General features: G+C 34.9%; 1 protein-coding gene across 1 annotated transcript; it reads left to right on the plus strand.

The window, feature by feature from the left end:
- Positions 1-955: 955 nt before the first annotated feature.
- LOC120119812 (biotin carboxyl carrier protein of acetyl-CoA carboxylase, chloroplastic-like) lies at positions 956-8527 on the plus strand. Its single transcript, XM_039139617.1, has 8 exons — positions 956-966; positions 2918-3075; positions 5979-6032; positions 6125-6291; positions 6377-6698; positions 6809-6880; positions 8134-8199; positions 8306-8527. The coding sequence occupies exons 2-8, from the start codon at positions 2929-2931 to the stop codon at positions 8327-8329; spliced, it is 852 nt and encodes a 283-aa protein (XP_038995548.1). The 5' UTR covers positions 956-966; positions 2918-2928; the 3' UTR covers positions 8330-8527.
- The last annotated feature ends 11314 nt before the right edge of the window (positions 8528-19841 follow it).

The raw sequence follows: 19841 nt of genomic DNA on the forward strand, positions 1-19841 counted from the left end.
CTGGAGGTGTCGGGTTGACTTTAACAGCCGCGAGTACTGTTATCTTTGCAGAGTTGTGATGGACTCCGGGTGACCTGATTCAAGCAGAAGATCGTGTCCATAGGATTGGCCAGGTAAATCACCAGAGAAATTATGTCTGATGAATATCATTTTGGACATTATGGAATTTAGGATCACAATATTTTTTGATAAAAGTGGAACTCTGATGAGAACTTCAAAATTTACAATTGCATGAGCCGAAAGTGTGAGTTGTGGGTATACTTAGGCTATTCGTTATTTGTTACTACTCTTGGTTTAGATTGGATTAAACTTATCTCTAATTTAAGTTTCAAATGTTTTGTATAGTTGTTAGGAGTCCTAGCAGTATAACTCTAGGCTGAAGTCTTTTATATAGACCAACTCTGTAAACTTTAATTTAAATGAAAAACACCGTAATAGTACCAGATAACTAGGGATGATGACGGATAGTGTTTATTTAGATATTTGCGGATGTACAATCTGCTTTTAGTTGATTCACATATTGCTAATTTGGATTCAAATATTCTAATTGCTAACTGTAGCAAATAGACATCAACTCTTGGATATCCGTTCTTCGAATCTGTTTTACTTTTGTAGGCAACGGATTCATATAATGACTCCACCTGTGTCGGTTTTATTTCTATGGAAAATATATTTAGACTCGGATATTCGAATCCATTTTAACCTTTTTTTCTTACTAGATTAAGATATTTAGCGACTTTGGATATCTGGTGTATTATTTTTTTATTAATTAGGATTCAGAATCAGGTAGTAATATTTGGACTTGATGCGGATAATATACGGATTTGGATTTTAAAGCAACTATGTGGCTTCGGATTTGGATATTACGTAACAGACTATATAGGCTGTACTCATGTTTATGACTTTTCATGAAGCCAATATTTTCATTCCAAAATTTATGCAGGTCTGAGCGGACTCTGCTTGAAAGTTGTAAAGGACAATCTCATTAGGCACTGCTTGGTGCTTTAGGGTTTTTACCTTTTGGCTAAGCTAAAGTTAAAATTGAATCAAATGAATTAGATTTCTACTAGTCTAACAGGGAAAATAGATCTAATCTTGAAAAAAGAAAAAAGAAAAAAAAGGTTTATCCATCACACGTCACTTGTTGATAATCTGACTTGATGAGTTTTACCTCTGATGATATTATGGTATCTAGGACTTGTCTGGAACAAGATGAATTTCTTTTAATTCTGTAATCATACATATTTTCTCCCACTGCTCAATGTTCTGCTTGTTTATTTTGTTTTCTGACATGTATGCCTTCATATTCTTAGGTCTCTTCAGTGAATATATACTATCTGCTAGCAAATGACACAGTCGATGACATCAGACGGTATGCGGTTTTGTTATCTTGTTTGTTAATCTTGGTCACTCCAGTACGCCATCACACAGATGATGATGATGAATCATTATTATATCTAATTTGCTTTACATTTTAGGGATGTTGTCCAGCAGAAATTGGAAAATCTGGGTCAGGTACTTTGCTTCTGCTTCTCTATATGATTAGATGCTTGATGGCCAAGAGAATACTTTGGAAGTTTCAAGCAGCCAAGAAGTTAAGAAGTCGGACGAAGAAGAGAACTCTCGACCCCACCCAACAAGGAAGCCCGCGGAAGCAGAAAACTCTCGAATCTTTCTTAATGAAGCGCTGTAACGACATGGACGATCCTGAAGATCAATCTAAGCTCAAATACCCCTGGAAGATGTAGAGTACAGGCCAGAGGAGTAAAGATTGAGCATGAGAAAATTGGCAGCATTGCAAAGCCAGGGTGAAGGATGAAGCCAAGGCACGCAGTCACTAATTATGGTTATATGTCAGGCTATTTGGATCACTTCTGTTATTAGTATAACGTGAATTAGGGACTAAAATGTATTAAATTAATAACGTAAGAGATTAGAATCGATAATATAAGCCAACCGGTAAACTGATGGACTAGTTTAGCAATGGGGTTAGGGTTCCAACATACAAAAGGCATGCAATTCGTAAAATTGATTATACACGTATACGTATACCGTATACGTACATAAAATAAACACCTTAATTTCGTATTATCAAAATGATTATGAGACACTTTCTTAATATATCGCACTTTATAAAGACGTAAATATAAATATAGATGAACATAACTCTTGTATTGTATATTAAAAATTATTATTTTTGAAATAAAAATAAAGGATAAAGTACATAAATGTTTCTCTGATTATAAAATAATACTTTATTGAGTCTCCAACTATTAAAAATTACAAAATGATCATTTGACTATGAAACATTATTTTGTTGAGTCACCGACTATTAAAAGTTACAAAATAATCACCAAACTATTCATTGTATCTCAACTTGTCCCTTTTTGTTAAAAAAATTGATAGTAGCTTGAGCTGGACGTTAACATGTTGACTGAGATATAATAATCGTTTGAGATTCTGAGATTATGTTTTATCATATCACATTCAACAAGTTAATGTCTATCTCAAACTGTCTTTAATTTTTCAAAGAAAATGAACAAGTTTAGAACATAATGAATAATTAGATGATCATTTTATAATTTTTAATAATTGAATGACTTGACAAAGCAACATCCTTTAATTAAAAGATTATTTTATAAATTTTAATAGTCAAAATACTTAATAAAATAACAACTTCTAGTCGGATATGATGGACTTCACCAAAAAATAAATTAACAAGGCTAAATTAATGAACCGGATATAATCCAAACCCGCAGTTGGCAGCTCAGTAGAAACCCGACTCACTTGGATTTCATCGACTCCTGAACACTCAGCTCATCCGCTTGTCTTCTCGACGGATTCCCCAAAGGCCAAAGCTCTCTCCTTTCCGTCTTCGCTTTTTTCTACTAAAAATCCAACCATATTGGTTGAAAAGAAATAAATTAAATGGCATCTTCACTCTCAACAACAGCCTCCGCTGCCTTCACTTCCGTTGCTAAAACCACCGCTACTTTGCCTCCTTCCTCTAACCTCCACCTCTCCAACCTCTCCTTTCGGTTCTCTTCCAACCCAAGCCGTCTATTATTCTCCAAGGTAACTTAATCCTTCTTAATTTTCTCTCTTTACTGTTCATTTTAGCTGCTTGTAATCTGTGAATCTTGCGTTTGATTTTATTTGTTTTCCTGCTACGTTTAAGTTTGCGAGTAGAAGAGTGTGAATTGGTGGTCTCCATTGTTTGGTCTATTTTAAGCATGGATCCATGTGTTTTTGCTGCAAAAATTAGTAGCAAAAAGAGGACAAGATGGTTGTTTATCTTTGCAATTGATTTTTCTGGCTTTTAGAACTGTTTTGTATGCTGTTTTATTTGCATACGAGCCCCGTATTTTTGGATTTGGTTGTTATTATTGGATAAACAAATTATTTTGATGTCTGAATTACATATTTAGATATGTTAACTGTTTTGAAATTGATAATTGTTATGTGGTTAAGCCCAAACATGAATTTTCTTTCAGCAACTTTTGGAAAAGTAAAGGCAAGTGTTAATAAGGGGGAGGGGGGGAAGTTGGAATTCGTTTCTCGTTGAGTTTGTAATTAGATAGATCCCTTTTTTCTTGGTTATTTCTCTTTTATTTTATTGTGCTGGAAATCAAAAAGCCGTTTATCCAATAATCTAGGAATAGATAGGAAGGTAGGAGAGTAAGGTGAACAAATTTGTTCCCTTTTATCATTTTGTAAATATCTGTACCACAATAAGTAATAATGTTTTCCATGGCGCAGCATGGTTTGATCTTTTTCTCATCATTCTTTGAAAGAGCAAAACACTTGCATGTTTGATGCCCGTGCTTTCATTTGCTCGAGTCATCTTTATAAACAATACACTTCCAGTGCTAGAAGTTCAAGTTCTTTGTTGCTGGAAAATGTGCACCTTTATGTAATAGAAGAATTTTATGAATAAGTAGAGCAATGAAGATTTATTGTTCTACTGATTCCATTATAGGCTGAACTCTGTACCATAGTATTTACAATCATAAATCAATGTAGCTCTCGGTGTTCTATCATATCATATGCTAAAAATATTAACTTGTTATTTTCCTTTCCTTTTTGTTTTTGGATAATATAATTTGTTAGTTTCAGTTATACTAAATTGCAATTTAAGTTGAATACATTTTGTAAGAGCTTATATGGAACAAAATATAGGTTGGAAATTAGCTCTGCTGGTATCAGGTAGTTAAAGAAAATATACATGTTAGGGATTAGATCGTCCACAGATATGCAACTGGCTTTGATGCTTTATCAGTTTAGTAGGATTAATGGAACTTTGGTGTGGTTTACAAGAAGATATGTGGTTAATCAACAAAATTAAGAATTAAGAATTAAAATGAGTAGAAAGAAGATGGAGTTCTTGAAACTTTATAGTCTCTTTAATTCAAGAAGATAATAATAAGTTTTAATCATGGCCCTAGATTTAAAACCTAAAGAAAAGTTATAATCCTAGCCCTCTATAGTCTAATACTTAATAATATTGAAATAATAAAATATTATAAAATAAATAAAGCTCCTGCACCATTCACCCTGGCTGGAAAATTTGACTATGATATGAACTTTCACCACTTCAACATAAAATTTTGGATCAACTCAGTGCAATTCTTCTTCCGCAACCCGAGTACTTTCACTAGCTGATTTGCTTAACTATTTCACCAAAAATCTCCTATGTAGAGTACCACTTCTACACGCTTTTTAACATTCAACAAAACTTCAATAACCTCAGCATTCACCTTAGGACGCTACATGCCCATATTTGAAATTTTAACAAGATCCCCATCGAACCCATTGAGTGGCCTCAATGGTAAAAGGGAATGTTGTTCTTCCTAGAGGGCCCGGATTTGAGCTGTTACGTCTGCACGGTGTGTGCGTTGTCAATAGGCTAAGAAAATTCTAAACAATACTACCTTGTAATCACCCCATACTATTAAAAATAAATAAATAAGAAGAACACCATCAAAAGAATACAAGTCCATGGAATGGAACTGCCCTATAGAATCAATGTGTTATTTGTTGGATTGCTATGTAGGAGTACAATCCCAAATTCAGTAGTCCATTTACAGATAGTTATAAAACTATTTCTATGTATGGTGTATTCAATTGTTGACATCTAAATCTTATAATTAATTTAACTCCTCTAATTAATAAAGACTATTGTGTCTGATTTGTCTTTATGAAAGTACCATCTTTTTGCATCAAGAAAAAGTTTGATTTTACTAGATGAAGTCATATTTATGGTTCATTTTAGTATCAAGTATTGCCTAAGAGAAACTAGGAAAAACTGCCTTTTTAATTGTATAGAGCTGATATTTTTTTTGCATAATCAGTTAAAAATCTTTGGAAGATGATAGTTTTGTTTGGAGGACTAGTCCAAACATTTAGAATAAACTATCACATCTAACCGCATGGTAATCATCGTATCTTACTGTGCAAACTGCAAAGTTAAATGAAATCCGTTAGGATGTTCATAATGCTTTCAATAATATAATTAAGTTCACTCCTCCATGTTGATTTAACACAATTTCATGGTCAACTAAATCATGTCAACAACAAAAAAATGCTACTATGCATTTATAGTCGACTGACGTGGTTGTGAGATTCTTCATTGCTTTCAAAATAAAATGTGGCTAAGGTATTCATTAAATCTAAAATTATGTTCTCTCCTTCATGCTCTAAATTAATGGAATTATTTGGAAATAAACAGTTGTTTTCTTAGTCTTATTGTGTATTATGGATGTTATACATGCAAAATAATATTGAAATTGCGAGGCTCGTGAATAGTTGGAACTTGACATCTTTCTACTTGTGCTGTGAAGGCCTCAAACATTTTGCTTTCTTGCTATAAATTATAGAGAGAATAAAAAAGCCCTCTGAAATTTTATGTTCTGTCAAGTTTACTTTAATTCTTGTCTTTCTCTGTTGAATTGAAAATTTTACTGGTCTCTGCATTGCAGAGTTTTCTACCTGGTCGGAACTCTTCCACAGTGGTGAAAAGCCAACTTAATGAGGTAAGCTTCTTTAAATGATTTTGGTTAGAGTATTGGTTTCCAAGTTTTGATCCTTAATATACATGCTTTTGGGATCATCTGTTGCCTTCAAGGTTGCCATTGAAGGATCATCAAATGCTTCTGCTACACCTACAGTCAAATCAGGGTCACCAAACGCAGAAGCGAAAAATGCTAATCAATCAACCGATGTATCTCCTCCAGCTTTGGCCACAGAAGAATCAATCTCAGAATTCCTTAATCGAGTTTCAAGTCTAGTAAAGTAACCTTTTTTATTGTTGATTTTTTCTGTTTTTCATTTCCCCAAAGTTTACTCAAATTAATTGTTATTATATGTTTTCTTCTAGGTTAGTTGATTCACGAGATATTGTGGAGTTGCAGCTTAAACAACTTGACTGTGAATTGGTAATCCGGAAAAAGGAGGCCTTACCCCAACCACCATCTGCAGCTCCAGTTGTTATGATGCAATCACCCTCCCAACCACCAGTAATGCCCCCAATCCCATCTGTCCCTGCACCTCCACCTTCTGGTCAAGCATCTGCTGCCCCAACTCCAGCACCTTCTCTGGCTGCTACTAAGTCAGCCAAATCATCACTTCCACCTCTTAAAAGTCCAATGGCTGGTACATTCTACAGAAGTCCGGCTCCTGGTGAACCACCATTTGTGAAGGTGAATATCCCATGTTGGTTTTTATTGGATTTAATGGTGCTGCTATTATGTCTATCCTGTGGTTGGTTCTCTTTGGCTCTTTGGACTTAAACAAAATGCTTTCACTGTAGGTTGGAGACAAAGTGCAGAAGGGTCAGGTCTTATGCATCATTGAGGCAATGAAGTTGATGAATGAAATAGAGGCAAGTTCATAATCTTTCTGCCTAGAAAAGATATAATGATTTGTCATACAAATACTACTACCCTTGACATTTTCTCCCATTCATATTTTTTTTTTAATAAAAGTTGGAGGTCTCATTAAAAACTCCCTTCGTATTCGTCCACATACTAACAAGTATGTTAACGAACATTGGAAGGAAGAAAAGAGTACCTCATATTACATTAAATAAAACACCAAGTACATATGAAAACACGGAATACCATCATACGGGGATAGATACCATTTCTCCCATTAATATATTAGAACTTCTATCTTCCCAGTATAGAATAATGTTGATTTATTTTGGTCTGAACTTTGAAAAAATTGTGAGATATAACTCTAAAGCTTTCGAAGAATGGGGTGTCTTACTTTACATGTCAAGTTCTACAAGGAACGGGGACAGAAATTTGATAACCAATGCGCTAATGAAGGTCTCAAGGTATCTTTTGGCTTATGAGGGCTAGCGATCACCCTAAACTCATCATGTGCATGATAGTCCAACCTGCCAGGATACCAAGTGCCCTGCAAAGCCCCTTATCCTGCTTGCAGGGTGTATGCACACTGTGTTTTGTGCTGCAGTTTTGAAGTTAATAAATTTCCTGCTAACCAACAGCAATAGCTTTTAGTCTAGTAGTAGAGACTTGTTCCTTAGAGGTGTTAGAGAGAGGTTGCAGTTTAAGTCTCCCAAGCATCACTAGGGGGTAGGGGTGGGGTGAGGTTGGATTATAGGAGCTAGTGACCACTTTTCATCAGGTGCTTGACAGCCCAACCCAAAGAGGTACCAAGTGTCCCTAGCAAAATCCCTCAGGCCACCTGTAGCATGTAAAGATGTGAGGTTTATTTTCCTGTCAGAGGAAAAAAAATTCCAAACCATATTTATGAACATGTTACGGTTTTATTATGGATGGCAGTGGTTGAGGTTCATTGCATGCATTTGTGCTCTGTTTTGTATCACATACTGCAAAAAATATGAGAAGCTGTTGGCTTAAACTAGCCAAATATAGGCAAGACATAGTCCGAATTAGCTTTTCCTGTTGGAGCACTCTCAACAACTAACCAGAAAGCTTGCATTTTGATTCTCTTTGGTGATCACAGCCTGTGGTTGCAGCAGCAGTAGTGGCTGGCTGTAATGTGTTATACACCCCTTAATCAAGAGAATGTTGTCATAACCACAGTTTATGAAATTTTCAAAACTGTTGCTTATGTCACTTAACTGGAAAATGCTTATTTCTTTAGGCTGATCAATCGGGAACCATAGTTGAGATCGTTGCAGAAGATGGCAAACAAGTCAGCGTTGACACGGTGAGTATTCTTAACTACCTTGATTTGAATTATGTGTGTGTGTATATTGAATTGTAACATTGAAGTATATTTGATTCTGACATTCTTGTTTGTAATCCTTATGCAGCCTCTATTTGTGATTGAACCTTGAAACTAGGACTCCGAGTAGGCAAAGCCAAAACGATGGAGGGTAGGTTGAGTTTTTATGGTAAGCGTTGCGAGATGAGGCATTGTTTTGTTGTGATATAGTGATTCGGCGTAGAGATGCAAATAACCTGTTTTCATTATGAAAACCCTTTTCAAACTTCATTAATTAGAGTAATAAATTAGTGGCAGCTTCTTCTCTTGATATAAATTGTAGTTTTATTGGGAGAATTTACAGTGACAACCAAATTGATTCTGGAGATATGTGGTATTAGGTAATGTCATTTTATTAGATTAGAAAATGCTTTCTTATTTTTCTTTTATCTGAAAATCAGCTTTTGTGATATCAAGAAATCATATTAAATTGGAGCCATCAACTGGATTTTACATAAAGCTAACCTTCACCAACTAGGCTTTATATAAGCCAACCTTTGCTGCAATGATCTTTTTAATTCATTCAAATTTTCAGTCTTAAATTTTACCTACTCGAATCCCAGTTTTAATTTTGTATTTTTCTGTGTGATTATTACGTGTATTAGTCACGAACAGCAGTCTAGTTAGAATTAAGGGTAACTACAGAAATGGCCCTTGAATTTTTGTAACACTTGTATTTTGATCACCGAATTTTTAATATTTACAATACAATTATTGAACTTTTAATTTGTTTTCATTATAGTTATTGTTGTAATATGTCGTTAAAAAAATTGATACACATTAAAGTTCTTTTCTTTAAATAAAAATCTCTTAAGTTTCTCATACATGAAATTAATAGTTAATTTTTTCGTCATTTGATGGTTTTTTTGGTTAAAAAATCATTGAATTACTTTTTTCTTCTTATTTTTATTTTCTCCAATTCAAACTCTTCGGAAAAATTGAAGTGTGTAAGACTTGATTTTTTGATTTCTCAAAAACAGAACAATTTTTCACAATTTCGCTTTTTCTTTTGTTTCCTCATAAAACCGAAGAGATGAAAAAGAACATGTCCCACATTAATTGGGTAATTTCTTTTAAGGTGTGACCTGAAAATGAAAACGGGATGAATCTTACTATACACATAAAATTAATAAGAATTTAAACACCTATTGTACAATTAAACCTTATTGATACATTCTGTTTGAAAAATTACAAATTCAACTTTCCCAACATGCCAACAAAAAATTGCATTTATGAGAATGAAAGAGAAATGATTATTAAAGAATAAAGACTATGGTACATAGCACTTAAAAAACTGCTAGAAATTTATACATAAGAATCTATGAAAAGAATAAATAATGGAAAAAATCAAACAATTTCATATTCAGTGTCAGTTGTCCGGCAAGAAGATGAAAGATCTTCCTTCATGTTTAAGGTTGATTGTTGAGCTAACCGTACCAATGCTTGCACCACCTCAGATATAGGAGCTCTACGTTCCGGATTCGTATGACCAATCAAACCAAAAGAGCTTTAACTGATGATAGTAAATATGCTTCACCAGAATCAAAACCAATATCTTGTTCTCCAATTATGAATTTCATCTTCTTTACCCATAACCAACGTTTTCACTCAAGTACGAGTGACACTGCCTCGACAATCCTGAATGCAATCATCTTTCATTTTTCATACAAGGCAATGTCGAAGCAAACAGTTCTTCAATTATCCTAACATTTCCTATTCTAATGCGCCTATAATATAATGCTCGATGCAATCCAATGGCATAATATGGAGGTACAAGACACCCTCAAATATAAAAGATGCATGGTCAAGTTCGATTCAAGCTCGAAATAAAAAATTAAACTTCGACTTGATTCGAATTCGAAATAAAAAATTTAACTTTGACTCGACTCGAAAGCTCCCGAGCTTAAAATTTTCAAGTTCGAGCCGAAATAAAAAAATTGAAGCTTGACTCGAGGTAAAAAATGAACTTGAAAAATTCTTAGACTTAGCTCGATTGAAATTCAAACTCTAGCTCGGTTCGAACTCGATCTCGAGTTCGAACCTGAACATTAAGTACAGGAAAGTCTTTTAGTATATTTAAAAACAACATATAAATGATAATATTATTAATAATTTAATTTTAAAAAATAAAATTGTAATATATTAATTTTTTGAATTGCTAGTAAGCTCTTCGAGTAGGGTATCAAATAATTCATTTCGACTCGTTCAGAGCTCGAATCAAGTTTGAGCTTGAGTTGGATCCACTCGATTTTCATGGCTAAACTAGAAAATTAAGATTTGCATGTTAATACTAAAGTTATTTTTCCAAAATTTAATTTAACCCCTAAGAATGTTTGTTTGCTTAATTGAAGGCCCAAATGATGTCCAAATGTTCTGAATTTCTGCGTCATTCTCTAATATGACCTTAATTATATATAGGTAAATCTAATTTAAGTTTCGAGCATATTTTGTGAATCGACGTGAAAAAGACATTTTTACCCATATGCATGAAAACCCACCTTATGCAATTTGTATGTATGTTTTACTATCGATATGATATGATTTTTCGTTATATGTCGTATGATGAATGCCTTAATATTAGAAAAAAATTACGATATGTTTTTTGCATCACTTCGATGAGCTTGGTTTTCGAGTCGAGTCGTTTCGATATGAACGCTAGACGTTAGTTAAAAAATAATTTTTTATACGAAGTGTTTTTCGAAAGGTATTTTTTATAGAACACGTCATCTACCTATGTGTTGATTATAATTTTTAAAATTAGATTGAAATGAAAGAAAAAAATATAGAAAATTTATATATATATATTAAAAAAACATGTACAGTACGTGTCGAAGACACATAATTACATGAGCATGAGTCAAACGACAATTAAAAACCTTATGTTGAATCACTTTAATAAGTATATGTTTAAACTATACTAAAACAATTAAAAACTCGTATATCTAAAGAATATGATATTTAAAAAATTTCATGAGCTTCTCAAATCCAATATTGTTTAGATATGTTAATTTCAAATGTTTAAATATAACCTTTTTAAGATATAAATATATTGAATGAATGAATATAAGATTAATACACGTGCATTGATCAACTCGATTCATACCCATATTTTTGCAATTATGTGCTTTTGACATACATCGCATATGTTTGTATTTTCTTAAAATAAAATTTTCATATTTTTTTACTCTTATTGTTTTTCTTCTATTTGAGTCACGAACTTTTACATGCAATACGCCTTTGTCTCACGTGAATAAAAATAATACTAATACTAATCTAAAATATAATATAATATGAAATAAGGAATTTGGATAAGAGAAAATAACCTCAGTGACCAAAAATGCCTTATAATATACGATTTTAACCAACTTTTTTTGGATTTGCCAAAATGACCAACTAAATCGCAATGCGATCGATAATTCGCAACGCGATCTCCGGTATCGCAAATCAGTTTCCAGATTCGCAACGCGATTCTGATTATCGCATTGCGATTACGTAAATCGCAATGCGAATACGTAAATCGCAATGCGAATCTGACTATCACAATGCGAATTTGACTATCGCAATGAGATTCTGACTATCGCAACGAGATTCTGACTATCGCAATACTGAATTTCAAATTTGCAACTCGATTTCTGAATTCGCAACAGGTTTTAGTTTCGCAACACAAATGTTTTTGGTATATAACTACGCAGCAGCAACAACTCATAACCTAAATCTCTAAATCGCAACTCATTCCATCTCCATCTATCACTCTCTCTGGCGACATCCGTTCCTATATCCAACAACATCCTTCCCTATCCGGCAACAGGTTTTAGTTTCGCAGCTCGTTTGTTTAGTAAATTAATTTACAATAATGAAATCATCTAATGTTGATCATGTTTGGACAGATTTGTGTTTTGGAGGGTCATGGGAGAATGTTCATGGTGTTTTACAATATATGTCTTTACCCATGAATCTTCAACTAAACTGTCATTAAAAAAGTTAACTTATGAAACTCTAATGTTACGTGTTGCAAATAAATTGAATTTAGAGCCCCTAAGTGGATTTAGGCTATCTTATCAGAGAAATGGTAAAGTTTATTTGTTAACCGACAATGAAGATGTTGAACGATTCATTGTTTACATTAGTGTTTCAAGTGATGATGTTACATTGTATGTTGTTGAACCTAGAAGTAGTGAAGTTGGGTCAGTAGCGGGTAGTAATCAACTAAGTTTTTCAACCCTATTTTATGGTGCTCAAAATTTAATGGTTCCACCACAATTTCATCACCAAGCAAATATTGTTTCACCACATTTCCAATACCAAACACAATCTCAAAACCCACAACATTTCCCTAATCCAAATCCCAATCAACTTTCAGCACCAAATTCCAGTTTTCGTATTGACCAATTAGACGATGATGAGCCAACAGAAAAAATTATGAGTACTAGTCAGTATTCGAAATTTGATCTTGGTCAATACTCGGATTTTGATGATTTTTCAGAAGAAGAAACAGACCCTGCGTGTAGTGATTTTGATATTGGTCAATACCCAAATTTTGATGATGAAACAACCATTGCCAAGGAAGATGTTGTTGATGATAATGAGGAGGAAGTTACGACTGTAAATGAACATGTTGAACATCCATTCTGTAATTCATATAACCCTGAAGAAGAAGAAGAAGAAGAAGAAATCCCCAAAGAAAAGTCCCCGAAGAAAATGCCACGGGAGTATAACTGGAATATGCCAGAATTACTTCAGATACTGGAAGAAGAGTTGGTAAAGATAGCAGTTGATTGTTACACAAAAATTATTCGTATCAAGAAAGATGATTGTTTTGATACAAAGGAAGACTTGAAGATAGCTTTGTATACGAAATGTGTAGAAGATGGCTATCAACTAAAAGTTAACAAATCAAGCAAAGATCGTTTCGAAACAAGGTGTATGATTGACAAAAACTATACGTGGCGTATGATTGCAAAGAGGATAAAAGATTATGAAATGTTTCAAGTTAGGACTTTTATTGATAAACATACATGTTCAAGAACCCAAGTTTTTCCTCACCATAGACAGGCAAACAAAAAGGTGTTGGGTGGTTTTCTGGCTGAGTTAATGTTTTTGAATGGCAGGGTATATCGGGGACATGAAATTATGACTGACATGAATGCTCGGTTCAAGATTAGTATCTCATATTCTCAAGCTTGGAGAGCCAAATGTTATGGCTTGGAATTGTTGAGGGGGTCGCCAGAAGCATCGTTTGCCCAACTGCCGGCTTATTGTCACAATTTAAAGCTGAAAAATCCTGGGTCGGTAACTCATATCAAAACAGATAGAGATGGACGCTTTGAGTTGTTGTTTATCGCCATTGGTGCTGTGGTTAGTAAATCAATATAATTTTGTTAACTTATTTTTGTTAGTTACATGCATTTCACATTTAAATGATTATATTTCTTGTGTATATGATTTTGTAGATTCGTTCGTTTTTTACTTGCATGCGCCCAGTTATTATAGTTGACGGAGCACATTTAAAAGGTCGATACCTTGGAGTAAACTTATTAGCAGTAGCCATGGATGCTAACAATGGGATACTGCCAATAGCTTACGGGGTTGGCAAATCTGAAACCTCTGATTCATGGACATGGTTTATGGGGCATCTTAGGGATTGCATAGGTCCTATTAGCAATCTGACAATCATATCTGATAGGGCAAACTCAATTGACAACGCTGTTAGAAGGTGTTTTCCATATGCTTTTCATGGACTTTGTGGTGTTCATTTGTATAGAAATCTAAAATCAAGGTCTGTTGGTATAAAAAATCACAAATGGACATACTGGAAGGCTGTAAAAGCTTATCGGGAAGTGGATTTTAATAAGCATATAAACTGTTTAAGACGTGTTTTGCCTCAGTGTGCTCAAACACTAGAAGATGTCGGGTTTGAAAGATGGTCAAGAGTACATCAACTTGGAGCAAGATATGGTTTCATGACGTCTAATAGTGCAGAATCAATCAACGCTCTAAGTCGTCATTCCCGGAAATTACCCATTACTATGTTAATGGAGTTTTTTTGAGCCTCTATTCAACAGTGGTACTACAAGAAAAGAAACCATGCAGGTATTATTTCATTAAATTCGTAACTTATCATATATTTTACTAAGCATTATTTATTTAAATTTACAGGAACATTGGAACATCGTGTTACACCATGGACTGGAAAAAAGATAACGAAACGTGTTGTGAAGTCAACGTCATGGAGAGTTGAACCATGTTCAAACACTTTGTTTGAAGTATTGGATAATAACTTAAATGGGCTTGTCGATCTAAATGTAAAGACGTGTAGTTGTATGAAATGGCAAACATCTGGTTATCCGTGTGGCCATGTTATAAAAGTTTCTCTTCATCTAAACCAAGATGATTCAAGCGCATACGCTATGGATTGCTACACTACAGAAGTATATCGACAGACTTATGTCGAGATTGTCTACCCTATTCCACATCCTTCTGAGTGGGACATACCAGATGACTTACAAACAGTTTTTCCACCAGCCATGGACAGAAGGCTACCTGGCCGACCAAAAAGTCACGATCGTATACCGTCTAAGGGTGAAGAGAAGAAGAGATTGACATGTAGTCGGTGCAAGGAAAGTGGTCATACAAGGTTGACATGTGGATCACCAGTGCCATCACAATCATCTTTTCCTCTACCAAAATATGGATCCTCATCAAAATCCCAATCACAACCGGCTTCACCTTTTGGGACTGTTAACTTAGGTGATTTTTAAATGCAAACGTTGTATTATGTGTATATTATGTGTGAACTTTTAACATTTTCAGTTAGGCATGTATTAGTAACTTGAGTTTGAACATTGCTATGATATGTTCAGTTGTTATCAATTATTGAATTCATACTGTCATATACTATTGTCTTTAGGGATGGGAGCTGAAGCTCGACGAGAAGCCAATGAGTACGGTCCAAAACAGGGATAAACACCTGCATAGAAATTTAATAATTCAAATTGCGCACTTATTTATGAACACCTTTAAAATATTTAAACAAATATACTAACCTTATCGACCTGCCACCATGCAGGATAAAGTTTAGCTTGTCCATTAGCCAACACATATGATTCCTGTCGTTGATTCTTCAAGTGAACTACGTGAAAAGACGTCGGCATAATTGTATATCGCGTTTTTTTTAATATTTTTCTTCAATTTCCTTACAATTAGAAGACGTGTCACCCATGCATCAATATGCTGTTTTACAAAAAAAGACATATATTAGTGAATTACATAAATTTTAAAAAAAATTAATCAAACTGAAATATAAGAAGAAATATAAGACTTACCCCCCATCGAAATAGCTGTTGTCTTTAACCCCTAATAATACACCCCACCAAGACCGTTCAATCAACAAATGCATATCATTGTTGAGTTTGTATATGTCAGCGTAACACCCTTGGCTCCGCTCATGTAGATAAAAATCAACTGCGGTCTTAGCCCAAAGAGTATTATCCAGAATTGTTTCCGGTAGTTGTTTCCTCTCCACTTCATCTGCCGGAATGGTACTGGCCGGTAACTTATACGAAAGCCAACAGTCATCCATCATGTCCGGCACGTGAGGGGGCTTCTCAATAATTCGATATATTGCGCCATGTGAATCGGGCTCTAGAATGTTGGGAGGGACCTCTTCAACGATGACAGTGGCCTCTTGAACGGTGGGAGGGGACTCTTGAGGGATGATAGGGGCCTCTTGAACGATAGGGGAGGCCTCTTGAACGATGACAGGTGAGTCGGGTTTTTTCTTACGGATTCTTTGCACTATTGGGGTGAACAGAGACGTAATGGCAAGTGCATGCCGTCTGATGCGTGAACTCCGTCTTGCAAGAAAAACCCGACGTAGAGCATCCACCTTAGCAGGCCGCTAAAAATAAATTAATACATAAATCAGTAAATAAACAGACATGATATTAAACAGTGAAAACAAAGACAAATATATTTCAAACTTGCACGGTATTCACCCAAGTCATTATTATATCATTGTTCATAAAATGCATCAGATAACATTCTAGAAGTAAGCACTTATATAAACATTTAAAAGGACAACATATAGGTTTAGTGCAGGTTCAATGACAACATAAAGAGTAGTAGTTTATTCTTGAAACTTAAATTTTCAACACTGTGAAGTTAGTATTTATCTTTTGGTTGAAGTAATGCAATTCATTCAAGTTTCAATTTGCAGAAGAAGAATAGAATCTGAAACTTAAAATCGCAACGCAAAAATGACTATCGCAACGCGAAAATGACTATCGCAATGCAAAAATGACTATCGCAATGCGAATTTGACTATCGCAATGCGAATTTAACTATCGCAATGCGATTTTCATTTCGCATTGCGATTCTTTCGTTGCGATAATCAAATTCGCATTGCGATAGTCATTTTCGCATTACGATAGTCATTTTCGCATTACGATAGTCATTTTCGCAATGCGATTTTGTTGTTGCGATTTTCATTTCGCATTGCGATTCTCTCGTTGCGATAGTCATTTTCGCGTTGCGATAGTCATTTTCGAATTACGATAATAAACTATTCTTCTTCTGCAAATTGAAACTTGAATGGATTGCATTACTTCAACCAAAAGACAACCAAAAACAAATACTAACTTCACAGTGTTAAAGAATAAACAGTTAAACAGTATTGGCAGCAACCGAATGAATTTACTAAGCAATCTAAGTGAAATTACGAGTAAATTTATCATCAAGTTAAATATGAAAAATATTAAACTTATCTCGTTGCGTAGAGTATGAACCTCGTTCTGCAACGATGCTACAATCTCACGTAGAGCTACTACCTCACCACGTAAAGTAGACACCTTAACACGCCATGCATCATTGCCATCGCGTAAAGTACCTACCTCCTCACGCAAGGCATTGATCTCATTACGTAACTCCCCTAACTCATCCCGTGGAGGTGGAGGTGGAGAACAGGGAGATAAACATCGTGGCATCTTTGCCGGTCGCCTATCATGAGGTGATGGTGGAGAAGAGGCTCGATGATGTGACAGAATAGGTGATGACTCTCGTTGTGAAGGTTTATATTCGGGTCGATCAGGTGATGGCTCTGGGTGAGGTGATGGCTCTCGAAGTGGTGACTGCTCATCATCCGTGCCATAAAAAAAAGCTTACTAGCTTGCCACCAATCAGTGGCAAGCTCAGCTTCCATGGGTGTCAGCCTCTGTAATAGAGTGTTGGCCTCCTAACAATATAAAACCTCAAACAAAGTTAAACGTATACTAGTAATAACTTGTTTATAAACATATGGTAGTATTTGTGTTAACTTACATTATTTATTGTAGTATACGGTAGTAAATCTTCCCATTGCTGCAAGGACTGTTTCCTCTTCCAGGAAATAGCCCTAGGAATATCATTAGAAGTTTTTAATACATATGTCTGCATGGCGGGAAAGGCCTCAAATATCCAAATCTACAAATAATATAATAACAAACATTAGTAATTGTTAAAGAATTAATTATAATTTTGGAAACATTATATAAAAATTATTACCTTAAAGGCCCAAATAAAGCCTGACAAAGTGTATTTGGAACCATCGCCACGCAAACTTTTCCGATCATTAAAGGCAGACGACAACTTATTCCATGTAGCTCTCCATAGATACGAACCCCACGGAAACAAGTTCCATGCATTTAGGTCCTCTACCAATTTAATTAGATCATTAGGAATAGGTTGTCGGGCCTCTCTGCCTAAAAAGTCGGCTTGCAAAAGTATTAGAAGGCATACTCGGACAACATCGACGTCATTCATCCGAGTAAAACCATCTTTCTTATTCAATAATCTCGTCAAGTCGTACACGTGTAAATTTGACTTCTCCGTTGACAGCTCAGGAAAAACCCAGGAAAACCATGATAGGCGGGTAATATGTCTAGTGTACCGATCTACATCATCGTGTCCGAAGCGTAAACTGGTGATTAAGCAAAACTCCTCCCGCCCAAAACACGTATACGCCGGTGGAAAATCAAACCATATATCTTCATCACGACGTTGTATAGTCTCTGGTAGATCGCTAGTCATGGTTTGAAGAAACAGATGGGTCAACATAGCATCTCCACCCGGATATTGTACTTTCAGCCATGGCCCGAAGCAAGTATCCTCAAATATTTTTCTTTGTGCAGGTGAAAGCTTCGACGCAATTGTTTTGGCCAGGCTTACTTTATTTCTTAAGGTCAATTGAGCCGAATAAAAGTTCTGTAAAAACAATAAACATACCAATTTAGATATACCAAAAACTACACTGTGAAGATATGAACAATAAACATAAAGAGTAGTAGTTTATTCTTCAAACTTAAATTTGCAACACTGTGAATTTAGTATTTGTTTTTTGGTTGAAGTAATGTAATTCATTCAAGTTTCAATTTGTAGAAGAAGAATAGTTTCTGAAACTTTAAATCGCAACACGAAAATGAAAATCGCAACACGAAAATGACTATCGCAACGCGAATTTGACTATCGCAACGCAAGAATCGCAACGCGAAATGAAAATCGCAACGACAGAATCGCATTGCGATAGTCATTCTCGGTTTCAAATACTAAAATTGAAAGAAACTTAAATGGATTGCATTACTTCAACCAAAAGACAAAACAAAGACAAATACTAACTTCACAGGGTTAAAGACTAAACAGTTTAGCAGTATTGGCAGCAATCGAATGAATATAATAAGCAATCTAAGTGAAATGGTTAATCTATTATTGAAAACACCAATAAACTTATCATCAATTTCAATATGAAAAACCTAATAATAATGCAAAAATTTCAAAATAAAAATAATTAAAAAAACTAACCCTCGGTGGTTGATTTGGTTGATTTTCCATTTCTGACCGTGAATGATTTCGCCGGAGATGGAGACTGATATCGTCGGAGATGGGGACGGATGTCGCCTTAGAGAGTGAGAGATGGAGATGAGACTGAGTTGTGATTTAGGGTTTTAGGTTATGAGTTGCGATTACGGGATATACTGTGGACGGTTCAGTGTTCTGATATATTAATATATTCGTGTTTGGAATTTGAAAAAAAAATACGCGTTGGATACGAATGGCGCTATGTAAATCGCATTGCGATAGTCAGATTCGCATTGCGATTTACGTATTCGCATTGCGATTTACATATTCGCATTGCGATTTTTCAAATTCGCGTTGCGATTTACGTATTCGCATTGCGAATTAGGAAAATCGCAACGCAAATTTGGAAAATCGCAATGCGATAGTCAGAATCGCGTTGCGAATCTGGAAACTGATTTGCGATACCGGAGATCGCGTTGCGAATTATCGATCGCATTGCAATTTAGTTGGTCATTTTGACAAATCCAAAAAAAATTAATTAAAATCGTATATTATAAGGTATTTTTGATCACTGAAATTATTTTCTATTTGGATAAAAGAATCCAACAACGTTTGACTAATTATACGAGGGATAAAGATTAAAAAAAGTCGGTAAGAATCGGATCCCAACAGATATGTGGTGCAAAGCGAGGGGGCATAATCGCCTATAATTAAAAAATCTGCAATTAAAATGAGAGATTCTCTCTCTCTTTCTGTTG

The sequence above is a fragment of the Hibiscus syriacus genome, unplaced genomic scaffold (genome assembly GCF_006381635.1).
Source record: "Hibiscus syriacus cultivar Baekdansim isolate YM2019G1 unplaced genomic scaffold, ASM638163v2 tig00110332_pilon, whole genome shotgun sequence".
Lineage (NCBI taxonomy): Eukaryota > Viridiplantae > Streptophyta > Magnoliopsida > Malvales > Malvaceae > Hibiscus > Hibiscus syriacus.